At 42.1% G+C, this 18,824-nt stretch overlaps 1 protein-coding gene across 1 annotated transcript in view; it reads right to left on the bottom strand.

Moving 5' to 3' along the window:
* The window catches only part of STK32A (serine/threonine kinase 32A), an 88,858-nt gene that overhangs the window by 11,495 nt on the left and 58,539 nt on the right, over positions 1 to 18,824 (bottom strand). The window contains exons 6-8 of the mRNA XM_006777016.2: positions 15,814 to 15,851; positions 8,083 to 8,172; positions 1,418 to 1,515 (exon numbers count right to left, since the gene is read on the bottom strand). Coding sequence (XP_006777079.1) covers positions 1,418 to 1,515; positions 8,083 to 8,172; positions 15,814 to 15,851 — 226 coding nt within the window. The remainder of the gene's footprint in view (positions 1 to 1,417; positions 1,516 to 8,082; positions 8,173 to 15,813; positions 15,852 to 18,824) is intronic.

The raw sequence follows: 18,824 nt of genomic DNA, 5'->3' as shown, positions 1-18,824 counted from the left end.
AGGAAAGGGAGGAAGGTAGGAAAGGGAGGAAGGAAGAAAGGAAGGAATAAAAAAGACCAAGATGCCTCAGAGAGGAGGACATCCAAAGAGGCCAAAGTGAATTTATCAAGAGTTGGGGTCTTTCAAGTTGAAGCAAAATCTGAAAAGTTAACCTGGTTCTAAGGGGCAGAGAATGCCAAGCCACGAGAAGACATCTGAAGGTTGTTTGTGTTTGTTGGGTGGGGTAAGTCCTGTGAAGGCTGTGTGTGTGTGTATGTGTGTGAGTGTGTGTGTGAGTGTGTGTGTGAGTGTGAATATGTGTGTGTGAGTGTGTGACCATGTGAAGCTTTGGAAGTAGCAGCATTTTTTCTCATTGAAGGTCACACCTGTGCTTAGAAAAATAAACTGCACCCCTGCATTCACTGCTGCATATTCACAAAAGCCAACATATGGAAACTACCTAAGGGTCTATCAACAGAAGAATGGATGCAGATGTGTATAGACATACAGGGTGGGGCAAAAGCAGGTTTACAGTTGTTCTTATGGAAAATAATAAAATACAAGAATACTCTGTCCATTGTATAACATTGAAATATGCTTAGAGAGTAGAACTTAAATATCTCTTTCTCATATATATGTGTATATATATATACATACAGCAACCTAACAATAACTTTTCTTCACCTTTCTAAAGCAGAAAAAAGAATCTGACAACACTGATACATCAGATAGATAACAGGGAACTACCATTGAGGTAAAAAATAACATATGGGAGGAAGAAAAAAATATTTTCTTAGAAAAATTCTTCATAGGCATTTTCTTAGTTTAAGAAATATTTCTTTTAGAAGGAAACTACTGTAATTTGCCACTGAACCCAGAACCTAGGAACTTAATGACAGACAGGAATCCAACAAGACAGGACATGAATCGTGTTGAATTAATAATTCACACTCACCTTGGGGAAGTGTGTCTGAATTAGACTTTTGTACCATGACTGCAAAATGCTTTTCTTTAAACAAACAAATATATTTATACAAGATATTTAGTGGGTCATATGGATTTCTCCTCCCTGGGAGTTTATAATTTCAACATTATTGATTGATTTCTTTGTTTTCATGTTTTTATTTATTAAACAGATGGGGTGACATTGGTCAACATGAACATATAGGTTCCAGGTGTGGGTTTCTATGTTACAAGATCTGTATATTGCACCGTGTGCCCACCACCCATGCTTTGAGGTGAACCCCCATGCTTGGTCCCCATAGCTGGGAGAATGAATGCATACAGAAACCCCAAGGGTTGCTAACAGCTTCACATGGCATAGCCATTTTCACCTCTCAAACAAACTGCTGGGTTTTTATCGCACACAGAAATCCATCTTTTCCATCTAAAAATGGAAATAGCTGGAAGAGGGCAAAGAAATGCAGTCCTACCGTACCCGGCCTCTCAGAAGCTCGTAGGCTGTCACTCCCAGGGACCACCAGTCCACAGCAAAGGAATAGCCGGCTTCTCTCCTCGAGCTGAACATCTCGGGTGCTGAAAACACAGGAAAGTTAGGTCCGTTCTACTCCCCGAGACATTCACAAACCCACTTTCCCAACGGGGTTCCCCAAAGGTGAGACACCAGGGTAGAAGGGAGACGCGCTTGTATAGATGTCTATCATCCATGGCTCGATTGCTCACAGCAGGCAGTATTTCTAATTTTCTGGTCTCTCTCAGGAGCCTCGTTCATCAACCAACACAACAGGTAGCCTCGGGCCTTTGTGGGCACATTCTTCTCTTATTTAGAACATGCAACTATGAGAAATTAGATTCCATCAGGCCTCAAATGTGTGGCTGCCCCTGAAACCAAGAAGGCGGAGATGACGTGTGTTGTCTTGACTTGGCAGGTTTGGACTAAAGGGCTGCAATGTGTTGGCTCTCCATCTCCATCATCTTGAAGAGGCAAGGGCAGCATTTGCACCTTGCTCTTGTGGGTGAGGGAGGGAGGGAAGAGGGAGTGGACAGTCTGAGAGATATAATGTTTTATACCAGGGGTGGGCAAACTTTTTGACTCGAGGGCCACAATGGGTTCTTAAACTGGACCGGAGGGCCGGAACAAAAGCATGGATGGAGTGTTTGTGTGAACTAATATAAATTCAAAGTAAACATCATTACATAAAAGGGTACGGTCTTTTTTTTTTTTTTTTTTAGTTTTATTCATTTCAAACGGCCGCATCCGGCCCGCAGGCCGTAGTTTGCCCACGCTGTTTTAATACAAACTGTGAGTCACTTACACTTTGTAACATCGTTCTGTGAATGGACTGCAGAGCTACAGTTTATTCTAAGGCCCCCAGTGCCCATTCTCTAAGCACTTTGACACAAGGTGAACCTTCTACACTCTACATACTCTTCCAAGAATAGCCCTAACTCCTAAGGGGTGAAGTAGGGAGAATGGAACACAAAGCAAAGGAAGGTATCCCATCTGCTTGCTCACCACTACATTCCTAGTGCCCAGTATTGAGCCTGGCATTTAAAGTCACTCAAGACACATTGAATGAATGAATGCTGCTGAAGCAATTAATCAAGTGATGGTTGCAATTATTAGCCCTGGAGTTGTGCTGAGTTCAAACCTCGCCTTCATTGCTTATTGTCTGTTGGCTGAGCTTGAGAATCCTCACCAGCCAAGTCAGAATAAGAGGGCAATCTTTCTGGAGGTGAGAGATTAAATGATGTAGTGCATGCCCAAATCTCAGCTCAGTGTTTGGCGCCTAGAAAGTGTCACAAAGTTAGGTGCTCTTCTTGCCCTGGCTGGGTGGCTCAGTTGCTTGGAGCATCATCTCATACACCAAAAGGTTGTGGGTTTGATTACCAGTCAGGGCACACACCTAGGCTGTGGGTTTGATCCCAAGTTAGGCTCATAAGGGAAGCGACAGATTGATGTTTCTCTCTCAAGTCCATGTTTCTCTCTTCTCTCTCTCTCTCTCTCTCTCTCTCTCTCTCTCCCTCCTCTACCTCCCTCAACCTTCCCTCTCTCTAAAATCAATAAATATATCCTCAAGTGAGGATTTAAAAAAGTACGCACTCTTGTAGGAGGCAAACATCTTATAATAATGGGAATTTTACCAGACCAAGAGCTACACACACTGGACCCATTCTCTGTAGTGAGCTGCTGAGTCTGGACAAAGAATATTGTTGGGTTGTGGGTCTGACTTGCCCTGCCCAGTGCCCGCAGTTCTGAGTACAATCTTATGGGCAGCATGCACTTGGAGGAAGAATGCTGACCTCCTAGGACTGAGCCTGACTGCACGAGCCCGCCATAGCAGGACTGTGCAGGCCTCCTTCCCACGGGATTCACGGTTCATGCATCACTGCATCCTTTCTATAAGTCACAGTCCCTGTGCGATTTGGGAGGTAATGGCCCTGACCCCATGGTACCCCCCAGACTGGATGGAATGGCCTATAGTTCTGCTTTCCTTTCTCAGTATCTCACAACAAGTCATCTCAGATAGTCCCCAGGGCGACTGACATCTCCCTTAGAGAAGCTGCAGAGAACTTTGAGGGAGAAATAGACCATCGTGCTAAGAAAATAACTATCAGAATGGCATTACTCGATAAAAGCTGTGAATCCTGTCATCTTGGATCATCCTTGGAGTTTATATGAGCATATTTTTTTTTTCTGCTTATTGTGTTTTCCAGCATGAGGACATTTGGATATGTGTTCATTTATTCAACAAATATTCGCGGTGTGCTAGGCATTGAAGAATTTTGGTAGAACATGAAGAAAAACACATCAGGCCAACATGTAAAAGCACAATGGATGGGCAAGGCTTTGAGCCCTCAAAGAGCTGAAAAGCCAGACAAAGAGATAACAAGGGGCTCTTGTCACCCCTGCCAGAGGATCCCCTGCCTCCGAGAGGGCACACACAGAGGTGGAGAGGGACACAGCTTCCCTCACACAGGCACTGGGTGCTTTGTTTGGTTTTTAAAGTATTTCAACCTACAGTCAGAAAAGGAATTAAAACATAAAAGAACAACTTAACAAGCAGTTATAAGAAAATAGCGAGGGGACCATTACACAGGTCACAAAATAGAATATTGACCCCACCTTCATTCCTGTCCTGTTCACAACCCTTGAAGTAACCACTTTCTTGAATTTATGTTAGTAATTTTGATCCCTTTCTACATAGATTTACTACCTTTACATGCACTTCTAAGCAATACTTCAGTTTTGACTATATGTTATATAAATACACACACACACACACACACACACAAGTGTGTGCAAAAGTAGGTCTACAGTTGTGAGTACACTAAACACAAGAGCTTATTCTTGTATTATTGCTTATTAATTATTGCATTACTTATTTGTATTATAACTATAAACATACTTTTGCCCTCCCCTGTCTATATAACATAAGTATATGTGTGTGTATATGTAGCATGTATGTGTATATAACATATATGTAGGTGTGTATATACATCTCATATATGTTAAATCCCACTCCTTTCTTTGGTGTCTTGTTTTACTTGCTCAAGATTACATGTTATCAAAATTGCTGCACATGGCTTCAGTTTGCTCACATACTATAATTTACCTGGCTATTCTATAGCTGATATCTATTTGGATTATTTTCAACTTGGGAGCATTGTGAACAACCCTTTCCTGACTCTCCTGTACATGGAAGATTTCTGTAAGTACATTCCATTCCTGCAAGGAGAGCTGCTGGGCATGGAGTGTGTGTCTTCACATGCACTACATCACATGGAACTACTTACCAAAGTGGCTGTACCAATTAACACGATGACCAGCAAGACATAAGACTTCCTTTAGTCAAGCTCCTTATCCACACTTGGTATTAACTAAGCTTTTGAGTTTTGCCAATCTTGTGAGTGTCTAATTATCTTTCATTGTGGTTGAGATGGACATTCTCCTGATCACTAATATGCTTGGCCATATTTTAATGTGTTCATTAGCTATTTGGATTTCCATCCTTTGTTTTTCAGATTTTAAACCAACTGGAGAGTAGATTCTGAGGTCAGACCCTGAGGGCTGTAGCTATACCTCCTCTTGGGCAGAGCTTAACTTCTCAGTCTGCAAGTCTCAAGTGGGAACAACAGCAGTAGCTGCCTCGTTTAGTTTAAATGACATGATACACATACTTAGAACAATGTTGGTCACGTAGGAAGAGCTCAGTAACTGTGAGCCATTGCACCTCCATTGCCATCAATGCTCGAGACGTATTTAGACTTGGGTTTAACCTGGTGCTCCACCAGTCCTTGCTGTGTGATTATGACCAGGTCAGTTTCTCTCTAGGCCTGATTTATTTATTTTCTTTTGTAAATCTGTGAAATCAGAATAATGGCGAAACCTATTCTATAGGGTTGCTTTGAGAATTTAATGACACAAAATGTTAAAAACTTAGCAAACTGCATGGGCCACAATAAATGCTCAGTTTATGATGCCTGTTATTATTGTGATTACATTATACAGTGAAAATTTAAGTTGCAGAAATTCAGTATAATCCGTCTGTAAAAAGGGATGTCTTTGCGTGCACATAGACAGAAGATCTGGAAGAAACCATACGTATCTGTAAGCAGAGGGATTAATGTCCACTCTGCTTATCTGCAAGGTACACAGTTTCCATAGTGAATTTGTTTGTTTGTTTTTGGAGGGGAGAATGCTTTAATTTAAGCTCTAAATGATCTGGATTATAGTTGCCCAGACCTAGGAGTAGGGAGAAGGAAGGATTGGAGTGATGGGAGAAAGCATGGACTTAGAAGATTATGTGTGAAAAATGGTTAAGAACTGGCAGACTGCTTATCTTCTCATTTCCAGAGCCAAGGAATTGCTTCATTGTATGCTCTGCATCTTATATTAATAGCTGTTGTATATTCCTATAATCTTCATTCAGTATTGAATCCAAGTTTTTTTTTTCTTTTCAGATATATTTTTTTCTGGTTAATTGCTAATTAGTATCCTATAGAAGTGCTATAAAATGAGTGCTGGTAAGGGTTAGAGGTAGATTTTTCCAAGTTTTGGTAACAAGTTATTTTTGTAAAGAAAGATGATTTCCACCCATAATACTTCTTAAGAGAGACTCCCATCCAAAAATCAAAGCCAAGGGCAACTTCTGGACAGAGAAACAAGAAGCCATTCTAACAGTTTGGCCTACTTAAATTGGCTTACAACCATTTAAGAACCACAAATAACATTAACAATTTTTCTCTTTCAGGAAGAAACTTGATTGCCTAAAGTCAGACAGAGCTTGATTTAATCTAGGCCATTTTCAATTACTAGCCACGTGATCTTGAGCAAATCACTTAGCTTCTTGTTTTCCTCATTGTAAAATGCGGATAATTATAACCTGTCGTATACGATTGTTGAGGGAAAAAAAGTGAATGAGTAAATGAATGCAAAACATTTAGCACATCATCTGGCCCACAGAAGGCTTTCCGTAAATATTAGTAATTGTTAATTACGAGTGTGAAGATGGTGAGGCACAGAGAAGCTTGTCCAGATTCCAATTTCTAAGCTCCATGTGGTGAAAAGACTAGACATGCCAATTTCAAGGAGAATTAAATTATATGGATCTTGTATTGAAAATTACTGGGGAGAGAAAATAAAGGTGGCCTCCCTTTCCTCCTCTCACCATGGCAACGAGGCCTAGAAACCCCAGATGCACATTGTCTGGTTTGGCTCCAAGAAAATAGTCCTTGATAGGGAAGGAAACCCAGGTAACCTGCAGAATTAAACCCATCAGACCAGCAGGCGTGGATAGTCTTTTAAATCATTTGAGTACCATGGGTTTTAGGCAGAAAATAGGCTGAATTATATGTGTCCATGACTTCAGAAATGACAAAATAGATTTATTCCCTCCACTGATAATTGGAAGCCAGAACATTTGCGGTTGTTCAAATATCGGGTAAAATGAAGCTCATTTTCCACCATAGGTTTCTTTCTCTTAGAAAGCGATGCAGTCCTGCGCGTGGGGGTTCTCTCTCCCTTTCTCTCTTCAGTTGCATGAGGAAAAGAATGAAATATGAAAAGAAAGTGGCATTGTCCTTGCCCTTGATTTCACATACAGATATCTGGCCTGTGAATTCCTCCGACTACCTCCAGCCCCTACAATTCATTCCACCCCCGACTTAATTTAATGCCACCAGTTTAGCCAGTGACATCATCCACTGTAATCATCACAACTAATTCGGGTAAAAGCATGTCGTTTTAATTTTTTTCTCATCCGTTCACTCTGGGTAAATTTTAAATAGGTAAAACCCAGTTCCTCATCTTTCAAAAAGAACTCATGGTATTGTGATAAAGTAAAAATAAAAATTATAACTGTAAGGCACTCTAAACTTTACGGCCCCCTGCCTGTAATGCATCATGTAAATAGTGGTTATAATAACACTCGTCACTTACTAGCATCCTACCTATGTCTGCGTCTGCTTCTCTGATTGCTTCTATGTTTAAACTCCTCCCACCAGAAAGTAAGCTCCATGGGCTGGAGGCTTGGTCTGTGTTGCTCACTCCAGGGTCCCCAGCACCTGATACAGCACCATGCACCCAGACCAGTGGTTCTCAACCTTCCGGATGCCACGACCCTTTCATACAGTTCCTCATGTTGTGGTGACCCCCCATTTCATGGTTACAAATGGAACATAATGAAAGCATAGTGATTAATCACAAAAACAATATGTAATTATATATGTGTTTTCCAATGGTCTTAGGCGACCCCTGTGAAAGGGTCGTTCGACCCCCAAAGGGGTTGCGACCCACAGGTTGAGAACCGCTGACCCAGAGGCAATTAGTAGACATTTACTGAATTAATATTCTTCGTTAGGGAGTGGGCAGACGCCATCCTAAATAACTCTGTAAAATTGTGTTTTCCAAAGGTGATGAGTGGCCCTCCTGAATCAACCTCCGATGGGGTGCTCCTAAATGGAGAACCCCGAGGCTCACCCGAGACCCATGAAACCAGAAGCTCCCCAGGTAGTCGAGGGGGGCTTGTCATTTCCAGCTGCAAGTCCCTACAGGTGACTGGGGCGTAATAAATGGTCTCTACAGGAATGGAAAACAAATGCCTTGCTCTGAGCCCAGACAGCTGCCCCCGAAGCCCATACCCATGTAAGGCTTGGTGCCGGCCATGGTGGTGATCTGCGTCTCCCTGGGCAGCATGGCGGCGATGTTGAAGTCCGTGATGTGCACGTGCCCTGGTGGGAGAGAAGGACCACAGAGAACGTTAGGTCCATTCAACCCAGGGGCACACCCATGCTTCTAACTGGAAGCTTCGTCTGTAAATTCTTCTGTGCTTTGGGTACCAGCAGTAAAAACTCAATCATTCTGCCCTCAAATCAGTATGTTCTTCAATCAGCAAACCCTCTAGCAAACTGGGAGCCAGAACTTGGTCCACAAAGATGAGTATCTGATTGTAAGTCTGCAGTTCAGCTTCAGAAAATGTTAACTTGGGGGACGGGGTCGGGGGGGCGGTAAGAGCGCATGCTCTCATAATTCTACTTGGGCAATTTGTGTCCACAACATTTGAACGGAAATCCAGCAGGTCTTCGAATAGGGCTGCTTTGTTCAAGGTTGTTTTGTTATAAGAGTGATTCCCAGTGTGGAGTTTGCATGTTCTCCCCATATCTGCATCCCAAAGATGTGCACATGAGGTGAATTGGTATGTCTACATTGTCCCAGCATAAATGTGTGTGTGTGTGAGTGGCTCTGTGATGGGGGGGCGTCCTGTCCAAGGTTGGTCCCCACCTTGTCCTTGAGCTGCCTGGACAGGTTCTGGCCACCCAGATCCCTAAACTGAAATAAGTGTGTTGAAAAATTAAATATATATAAAGCTCACCTTTACTTCAGTGTTTAATATTAGGAGTGTTTGGGTCTTTATTTAAAAATCTGGTGATGCTTTTTAAAATATATATATTTTATTGATTTTTTTTACAGAGAGGAAGGGAGAGAGAGGGAGTGGGATAGAGAGTTAGAAACATCAATGAGAGAGAAACTGCCGATCAGCTGCCTCCTGCACACCTCCTACTGGGATGTGCCCACAACCAAGGTACATGCCCTTGACCGGAATCGAACTTCGGACCTTTCAGTCCCAGGCTAACGCTCTATCCACTGAGCCAAACCGGTTAGGCTTGGTGATGCTTTTGTGGCCAGAACATGCTATAGGAACTTAACTCTTCTTGATGACAATTAGCTGATGGGAAAACTGGGTTCCTTATATGTCATTTTGCTTAAAGTCACAGTTTCCAAGAATCTCCTGATGACATAGGACTTAGTATATCTATTTCTTTGCTAGGAAAGAGCCCCTTTTTATCCCTGTTTTTTTTTTTTGAAACAACATTAGTAGTAGTTGTTTTTTTTCTTTTTGTCTGTTAAGTCAGAATGCCCCCTAACGGTGTTCAACAAAAGAACTCACCACGGGGAAGCAGGGGAAACAGTTAAGCTTTACTTACAAAGAGGTTGTAGAAAGACTTTTAGACTGGGACCCAGGAGACTTGCGTCCTACCTTGACCTCTGCCCCTAACACATTGCGACTTTAGGTCCCATTCCTGTATTGAACCTGAGTTTCCCTTCATAGAGAATGGAGAGGGTGGGCTCGCTGATCGCCTGGTCTCTCAGCTCTCACATTCGTGCTGTTGCTGTGGGGGTCTAACACTTAAGTCCAGCAGGGAGCACATCTGCGAAGTGCATGGAGTCTTTGCACCGAAAGTGAGAAGGAAGAAAGGGGCAGCCCCAGGAGCTCGGGCAGATACGCTCGTTATGTTAGCTGTTGGCAGGAGAGTCATAGGCTGTCAGAGGATCTGGAGGTGTTGGCATTTCCATTTCCGTGCTTCCATGGTTCCAATGAGCGGCGGCTGTAATTGGAGGGGATGCCGTCTGACTCTTCATCCAGGTCTCTCAGTCCCTACGCCTCCTGCCAATCTTGACTATCTACTCTTTGATGGCATCCAGCCTGCTGCTAAAGATACATGTCACTGCCGTTATGGCCAAGTTTGTTTTATGCCACAGTGTTTGCGTTTGCTTATGTGATTCCGTTTTAAGACAAAGTAGCACTCATCTAGCTAAAAGTGAGGTTTTCTGGACTGAGTGGTACCAGTGGGTGACTTCGACAACTCGTCCTATCATAGTGTCGGTGGTCTCAGTTTGTTCTCTCTCTCTGTTTCCCTAGGGGTCATGCTCAGGGCACTGTATCAGTGGTTCCCAAGGTTTGAGAAGCTGTGGTTGAGAGCCTGTTCTCTGGGGTCAGACCATTTGGCTTTAAGTCCAGGTTCTATCACTAACAGGCTGTGTTACCTTAGCAAGGTGGCTGACCTCTCTGTGAAGGTGGGATGATAATAGTCTTCTCATGAGGTTGTTGGGAAGATCCAATGAAATAATGACTGTGGGAGGCCGCTCAGCATTGGGTAGGAAGTGTTCAACTGTTGCTGTTTGTCATGATCAGAAACTCCAGAGTTACATAAAGTACTGTGTATGTGGTGTGTGTGTGTGGTGTGTGTTGTGTGTGTGGTGTGTGTATGTGGTGTGTGTGTGCTGTGTGCGGTATGCGGTGTGTGTGTGGTGTGTGTTGTGTGGTGTGTGTGTGCTGTGTGCTGTGTGCTGTGTGCTGTGTGCTGTGTGCTGTGTGCTGTGTGCTGTGTGCTGTGTGCTGTGTGCTGTGTGCTGTGTGCTGTGTGCTGTGTGCTGTGTGCTGTGTGCTGTGTGCTGTGTGCTGTGTGCTGTGTGCTGTGTGCTGTGTGCTGTGTGCTGTGTGCTGTGTGCTGTGTGCTGTGTGCTGTGTGCTGTGTGCTGTGTGCTGTGTGCTGTGTGCTGTGTGCTGTGTGCTGTGTGCTGTGTGCTGTGTGCTGTGTGCTGTGTGCTGTGTGCTGTGTGCTGTGTGCTGTGTGCTGTGTGCTGTGTGCTGTGTGCTGTGTGCTGTGTGCTGTGTGCTGTGTGCTGTGTGCTGTGTGCTGTGTGCTGTGTGCTGTGTGCTGTGTGCTGTGTGCTGTGTGCTGTGTGCTGTGTGCTGTGTGCTGTGTGCTGTGTGCTGTGTGCTGTGTGCTGTGTGCTGTGTGCTGTGTGCTGTGTGCTGTGTGCTGTGTGCTGTGTGCTGTGTGCTGTGTGCTGTGTGCTGTGTGCTGTGTGCTGTGTGCTGTGTGCTGTGTGCTGTGTGCTGTGTGCTGTGTGCTGTGTGCTGTGTGCTGTGTGCTGTGTGCTGTGTGCTGTGTGCTGTGTGCTGTGTGCTGTGTGCTGTGTGCTGTGTGCTGTGTGCTGTGTGCGGTATGTGGTGTGTGTGTGGTTTATGGGGTGGTTGTGGGGTGTGTGTGGTGTGTGGCGTGTGTGTGTGTGTGTGTGATGTCCACTTGATTTTAAGCACATTTTGGGGATCTTCAAGGGAGGAGCTATTAAGAGAGCAAGCTTAGTTCTTTTTCACACCCACAGACTAAGTTTTTGTCTTTCACTGTTCCCCAGGACTAGGATGATATTAAGAAGCCTACATTATAGATGATGCCATAATTTTATTTTGTTGGATATACCAGGCAGACAGTATTGTTCTTCCCGACACAGCATTTATTTCCCAAATAACTTAAAAGCACAAGAATTGTAGACACTAGGAAATTGATGGAATTGGATGGGGTGCTTAAATTGGCAGGATATGAAAAAATATATATCAGGACAACTGGTTAGGGGCCATCCAATGTCTAATGCCTTCTCGGGCTCTGAACCAGTGAGTGAGACATTGGGGGAGAACAGCAGCTGGTATCCTCTAAATTAAAGCATATTTAAAGGCAAATTCTGATGTGCAGGGAATGTTTATTCACACCATGGAAAGATTCTCCACTTTATGAAAGGATTTTGCTCCTTTAAATATCAATCTTTTCTGATGATTATAAACCAAGATGAGTCAGTGAGAATAAAATAATGTTTCTGCTTGGTGCTGAATGAATATATATAAGCAATGCGGTATCATACTCAGCTCACTTAGAGGAATGGGCATGGGAGGCAGATCAGAAATAGGCAATTAGCCTTCCCAGTTGCTAAAATCCCCAGGTAAGAGGTGCATGTGATGGCTCGTCTGGGGAAAAATATACATGTGGACAGAGAGAATAAATGAAACATGGAAAATCATACCAGAAGAGCCTCCAAAAGGCAGACATTAATTTGTAGTTCAGTTGGTTCTCCCAAGAGCAACTCTACATGCTGAGTGAAGGGTGGGGGATTACTAGGAATTGATTTATTTGAAAGTGGTTAATTATGGTCCCTGGGAAATGCCTGAAAACCTTAGTTTTTCAGAATCTGAATAAATATAATGTAAATAACCGTAAAAATATTCCCCAGAAAGGGATCCCAAAACAATGTTTAGAGAAGAGCTCTCAATATTGTTTGTTTGCTTTTATCCATTTACATATCTAATCCTTAAGCAATGTTTCTCTTATTAACTGCAAAGATTCGCAAATGGAGTTCAGAATGAAATATAATACAGAAATCCCTGTATTAATTTATTATCCAAACGCAAAACCTTGAAAGAGAAAAGGGGTCATTGTAAAGATACACTAGATAACAGGTGTAGTTGGGACCGTCCCCTAAGCTGACTGGGATGACTGGGATGTCCCTAAGCAACTGAACCCTGCCCTGCCAAGAATACGATGCCCTGGGGAAGGAAATTTGTTTCATCTTGTTTATGTTGCTATGTCTCTGTATCGGATAGTCAGTGAACACTGGATATTTACCTGAAAAGTGGGTTTAGCTCCCTGCATACACGAAGAAAAGCAGGGTGGACCATTGACAGTGTAGTTACCTGAGAATTAGGGTTCAACAGTATTGTTTAAACACAAGACCTAGCCTTAGCTGGTTTGGCTCAATGGATAGAGCACTGGCCTGCAGACCGAAGGGTCCCAGGTTTGATTCCAGTCAAGGACACATGCCCATGTTGAGAGCTCAATCCCCAGTAGGGGTGTGCAGGGCCAATGATTTTCTCTCATCATTGTCCTTTCTAGGGGAGAAAGCCCCTACTACCTCATGGATTCATACTAACATTTATACTTTATTGAGTGATTACCTTCTGGTAGATATTGCAATCAAGCACTTTATAAATAGTATGTCAGTCTGTTTTTACAATGAGCCTAAGAAATAAATAATTTTTTTTATCTCTGGAGAAACTAAGGTAGCAAAGGAAGTTTAGGCAACCTGTTGATCCTCTCTGTGCAAGTGAGTGGGTGAATTGTTGTTATTTTATTAAATTTATCAGGGTGACATCGATGAATAAAATGATATAGGTTTCAAGTGTACAATGCTATAATACATCATCTATATATTTCATTGTGTGTTAACCACCCAAAGTCAAGTCTCCTTCCGTCACCCTATATTTGACCCTCTTTACACTCTTCTACCCCCACTACCCCACCCCCCCCTTTCCCTCTGGTAACCACCATATGGTTGTCTGTGTCTATGAATTTGTGTGTGTTTTTTTGTCTTGTCTTGTTTGTTTGTTGCTTTCAGTTTTATATCCCACATATGAGTGAAATCATGCGGTTCTTGACTTTTCCCATCTGACTTATTTTGCTTAGCATGGTATTCTCAAGATCCATCCATGTTGGCACAAGTGACAGTATTTCATCTTTTCTTAGGACTCAGGAGTATTCCATTGTATATATGTATCACATCTTCTTTGGTTTGGAACTTCAGCAATCTGGTTCCAGAATCCACAATTAATTTTTCATGAGGATAGTCTCTAAGGGTGCTTAAACTTATAGATTCATTTATTTCTGGACCTTTCTCCCAACCCACAACCACCACGTTGGCAAGAAACCATGAGGGGGTGAAAGATGTTGAATGTGAGAGGACAGAAGGACCTCATGGTAAAATCAGGATGAACCCATGTTTGATTTCTCAGATGAAAACACTGTTCTCTGTAAATCTTGAACAAGTTTTGGTTGACAGCACCTGTATGTCTCCATTCAGAGCCTCAATGAATGGTAGAGCAATATATCGTAAACAAGGACAACCTGGGTTCTGCTTGACCAGCCAGCCATGCACTTCCATGAGACTGTGGTGGGCAGATGAAGGACCTTTTTCTAAATTGTGCAAAGGTGGCCCCTATAGGCTAGGGGAGGCCCTCTCCACAACCGTGAACTCCGTAGAGTTTATGTGCACCAGGGAGAGCTGGTGTGTTAACACAAATCACCTTCATGCTAAGTCTCCCCATTGCTCACATTTCTGAAATCCAGAGACTCTGTTCCTAAATGTCAGAAGCAGTGAAGGGAAGGAAGAAATAAGGCGTTGAAAGTGGAAAATCTTTTCAGACAGCCTGTAAATAAATAATGACCCCGAGCCTGGAAATCAGAGGTCATACGCACAAGTGTTTCTTAGCTCTCTGAGAACAGGTGGGGCCTGGCAAATCAGGTCCAAATGCAACTAGGTAAATAAATAATGAGGACACTTTGTAATACTTTAAGCAATAAAACAAAATTTAAAAAAAGAAAAATAAATAAATAGCGAGCCATGGATGGTACTTGGAGTTTCAGTCCCACTTGCGAGTCCTTTCTGTTAAAGGCACATGAGTAAGGAGCTTTGCAGATTCATGACTCATCTAGCAGCTTTGTGAAAAGAATGAGGATCTTATTGCCACTGTAACATTGATAACTTATAGTCTGCTCTGATGGACCCATAAATCCAAATGTGCATTCAAATAAATATTAGAAAGAGAATAGACACATTTAATCATTGTCGGCAAAAGCTTGTTCTACAGGGCATCTTTAATCAGTGTTTTTTGAACTTTGGGCATTCATTTTTTCACCTTCATGGTTCTTCCCATATCTCTATATCACGTTTCTATCTGGGTACCACATATACTGTCATCTACTTTATATTTCTCTTTAAAGTGACTGATTTTTTTTTCCGAAGCTTCAATTCAATGCACCTTATTATTATTATTTTGTATTGATCGATTTGAGAGAGAGAGAGAGAGAGAGAGAGAGAGAGAGAGATTTATTGGTCCACTTATTTATGCATTCATTGGTTACTTCTTGTATGTGCTCTGACTGAGGATTGAACCTGCAACCTTGGTGTATTGGGACGAGGCTCTAACTGACTGAGATACCTGGCCAGAACCCTGGTTGATTTTTTGAACAGAAAACTTGATATCTCCTCTGCAAATGTAAAACCAATTTGCCCTCCTAAGAAGGAAAGCATAAAAGTGGGTGCCATGCCAACAAAATAGTGTTCCAGATTTATAGGGAAATACCATTGCCTGCTTAATGCTCTAAGTTTGAGGCCTGTTCATCTTTATTTAAAAAGGTGGATGATGGTCATAAAGACAGTAAGGCAAACCAGCAGCAAATACTGTAATGGTTTCTTTGAAGAAATGAGTTGGAGTGGAAGGACATGGAAAAGAGAGTTACTTTCTCATTACGTAAATTCAGTGTTATGTAGGGTATATTGGGGTACTACCCCACTGCTGGAAATGCTAAAGTTAATTCAGGTTATCCCTCCCACTTATAAAATGGAGTGTGTACCCAGGACAGTGTGGCTCAGTTGGTTGAAGCATCATCCTGTGCACCAAAGACTCGCAGGTTCCATTCCTACTGGGGGCATGTGTGTGTGTGTGGCAACCGATAGATATTTCTCTCTCACATTAATGCTTCTCTTTCTCTCTCTCTCTCAGTTTCTATCCATCTCTCTAATAGCATTAAAAAATATATCCTTGGGTGAGGATTAAAAAAATAATAAAATAAAATGGAGTTTGTACATGTAACTCAAGTCAATCAAGCAAGACATCTCTATGCATAATACTCCTTAGCTGGGGATAATCATTATTGTTCTATATACAAGTCTAGTTGGTTGCAAACAAATCATTCACTTACCATGTTCATCAAGCAAAATATTGTCAGGCTTCATATCCCTAGGGGAGTAAAAAGAAAAGAGAAAGTTGCTTACAGTAAAACAAACATAACTAAAGGAAAAAGTGCTCAAGAATGTTAAGTAGGATTGACATTATGTACTGGCCCCTCATTACTCACAATCTTATTAAATTCTCACAGTGAATCTATGAGACAATGACCATGAACGCCCCCAATTTCTAGATCAGAAAGCCAAGGCTTAAAGAAGTTACATAGGTTAGCCCAGGGTCAGAGATAGGAAATGGAAGAACTGGGTTCTGAGCCTGGGTCTCTCTCATTCCAAAGCTCAGACTCTTAATTTCATATGATATAGCATATGATATAGTATTGCTCCATAGGGTCATAGGGGGCATTTAAATTGTCAGAAGGTAGTAGTACTAATTATCATTTACACTAATTTTTATCTGTGTAAATCTGGGATGAATGTAAAGACTCTATAAAATAAGAAACAAAAAAGGTCTATAATGCAAGTTTATTTTAAACATGCAGAGATTAGAGTTTCCCTTAGGATGATGCTATAATTCGCTAGTTACTTGATAAATATTATTCTAGGGGTGAAGGTGGTTGATTAAAAGATTTGGACCAGTCTTCCGTGCTTTGGTGAGATCCTTAAATCCCTAGAAGGGAACAAAACCCACCCTCTTCCAGTAAAGGAAGTAGTTTAATGATAACTACTTAGAGGAATAGCTTATAGAGTTTTCAAAATTCTGCTGAAACAAATATTTTAAGCAGTGCCCCCTAGTCAGAGAACAGCGATGCTGTGCCGACTACCCTGGCCCTCCACTCTCAGGTTTTACGGCCCTTCCCTAATGTACCATTAGAGCACTTCAGCCTAAATTCACAGAAGCCATTAGGGAAGAAACTCTGAAATCGGTTTGGGAAAACACTTTCAGCCCAGCCAAGTGGCTTTTATGTCACTTGAATAAGGTGACCTTGGTCTTTGATGGACCAAGATTGTCAGGGACCTCTTTTCGTAAAAATATTATTGAATAACAAGCCCCTTACCTACGAACACAACCAAGTATATGCCACCCCCAACATTCAGATGCATGGATAGTTTCATGAACTTTGAGTATCTTCTCATTTAGCTTGTTAGGGTCTTAACATTCATTCTGGATTCATAAGTGATCATCTGTAGCTATGGCAAGTTTTTTTCTGGTGCCAGGTGCAATTTGCTAAAAAGATAGAGTGTAGGGGATTTCCAACTGCATGCTTCTATGGCTAATCTCTCAATATTGCATATTCTGCCCCAAAGTCTTTGATGGATCCCATCATTTCAAACTCACTTACATGGAATAAAGGCTCTTTTCTCATCTGGCTCCTATGCTCCAACCACATGGAAGCACACGCAGTCCCCTAAATGCTCCCTGCATCCCCCCACCTTCTGCTGTTCCTTCACCAGAATCAGGGCCCTCTCACCACTGCAGCCAGACAGTGCAGATTCATGCTTCACCTCGTAGCTCAAATGCCACTTCCTGCAGGAAGCCTTTCCTGATTCTCAGGTCTTAGTCAATGGCCCCTTCTATGTGCTCTGCAGAGTACACTTCTTCCATCATAACATTTATCATCTATATTTATTTTGTTCTCCAACTGGATCATGAACTCCTTGATGTCAGGGATGGCTTCTAAATTAATGTCATACTCCATCACATAGGCTCACAGTGTCTGGTGGCCAGTAAATGACTGACTCTCTGGTACTAGGAAGATGTCTAGTGCACTCAAGGTTAATCCTGACAATATCTACCAGGGCACCACAGTGCACCTCCAAACACTCTACAGTTGAAAGTTTAGGGTAGACCAGGTGCTAGGCTCTTACTACCTCTTTCAGAGCTGCATTCAGTGAGCGAGAGTTAGTGTTTGCCAAGCGAGGAGGAAGCCCCAGGAGCCCAGCTGGGAAGGAAGAGACCTGGATGTGGCAAGATCAGCATACCGATTCCGGGGCCTGGATTTATGGGGGCTTGCTGGGAAAAAATGAATTGCTCTGGATTTGACACTTTATGAGTTTCTATAAATCTCAGAGCATCATTTTATTTTTTTTTAATGCTACATATCATTATACTCACTATTTGCCCCAGAAACGAAAGATGATTCTTAAAGAATAATACAGAGATCAGAGAGGTAACAATTAGTTTCACGTGTCACTTCTAACTTCAATCTCCTATTCATTTATTCATCAAATATTTAATTTAATAAGTTACTATGCTAGGACTTCAGAAATATAAAGACAACTGAGATATAGTTCCTCTAGGGATGAAGAGAATAAGACAGATTCATAAGGAACCATGCAAAGAAGGCGTAATGTGGCAAAGGCATGTATTTACTACTAAATTCAGAAAAAAGAATATATGACTATTTAAAAAGAAAAAGTGGACTTTCTACCTAAAAATAGAGAGGCATAGATTCTACATACATAGTTTTCCCAAAATGTGATGAGGTGACTTCTAAGTCACTACAGGGCCAGCTGCAGAATGGTAACATTCTTTATTCAGACACCAGGAGAAAGAAAATGAAAAGAATCCCAGTATGCTATATAAAAATTCCTGCTAGAACAAGTTGAGATTTTTCTAATCCTGAAATTTAGCACCACTTTGTTATCTTTTCAAATAATCCTACCGTATTTGCCGGCGTATAAGACGACTGGGCGTATAAGACAACCCCCTAACATTTCCACTCAAAATACAGAGTTTGTTATATACTCGCCGTATAAGACTACCCCCTCTTCCGCACACCTTCCACACACCAAATAAAAGGTAAAACAATATCAGATTTGACTTTAACATTTTAATTTATATTCAAATGCTTATGACATGCAGGAAAACTGTCACAAGGCTGTATGTAATCAAACATATACATAAAACCGTGCAAGTTTATTACTGGTAAACATACCGGTAATTCACTAAAGAAAACACACTCTATAGACTGGTACCGTAGATGCTTCTCAGGAACACAGGCAAGCAGCCCACAACCGAGAGGGC

This window comes from Myotis davidii, unplaced genomic scaffold (genome assembly GCF_000327345.1).
Source record: "Myotis davidii unplaced genomic scaffold, ASM32734v1 scaffold89, whole genome shotgun sequence".
NCBI lineage: Eukaryota > Metazoa > Chordata > Mammalia > Chiroptera > Vespertilionidae > Myotis > Myotis davidii.
This window is presented reverse-complemented; position numbering and strand designations above follow the sequence as displayed.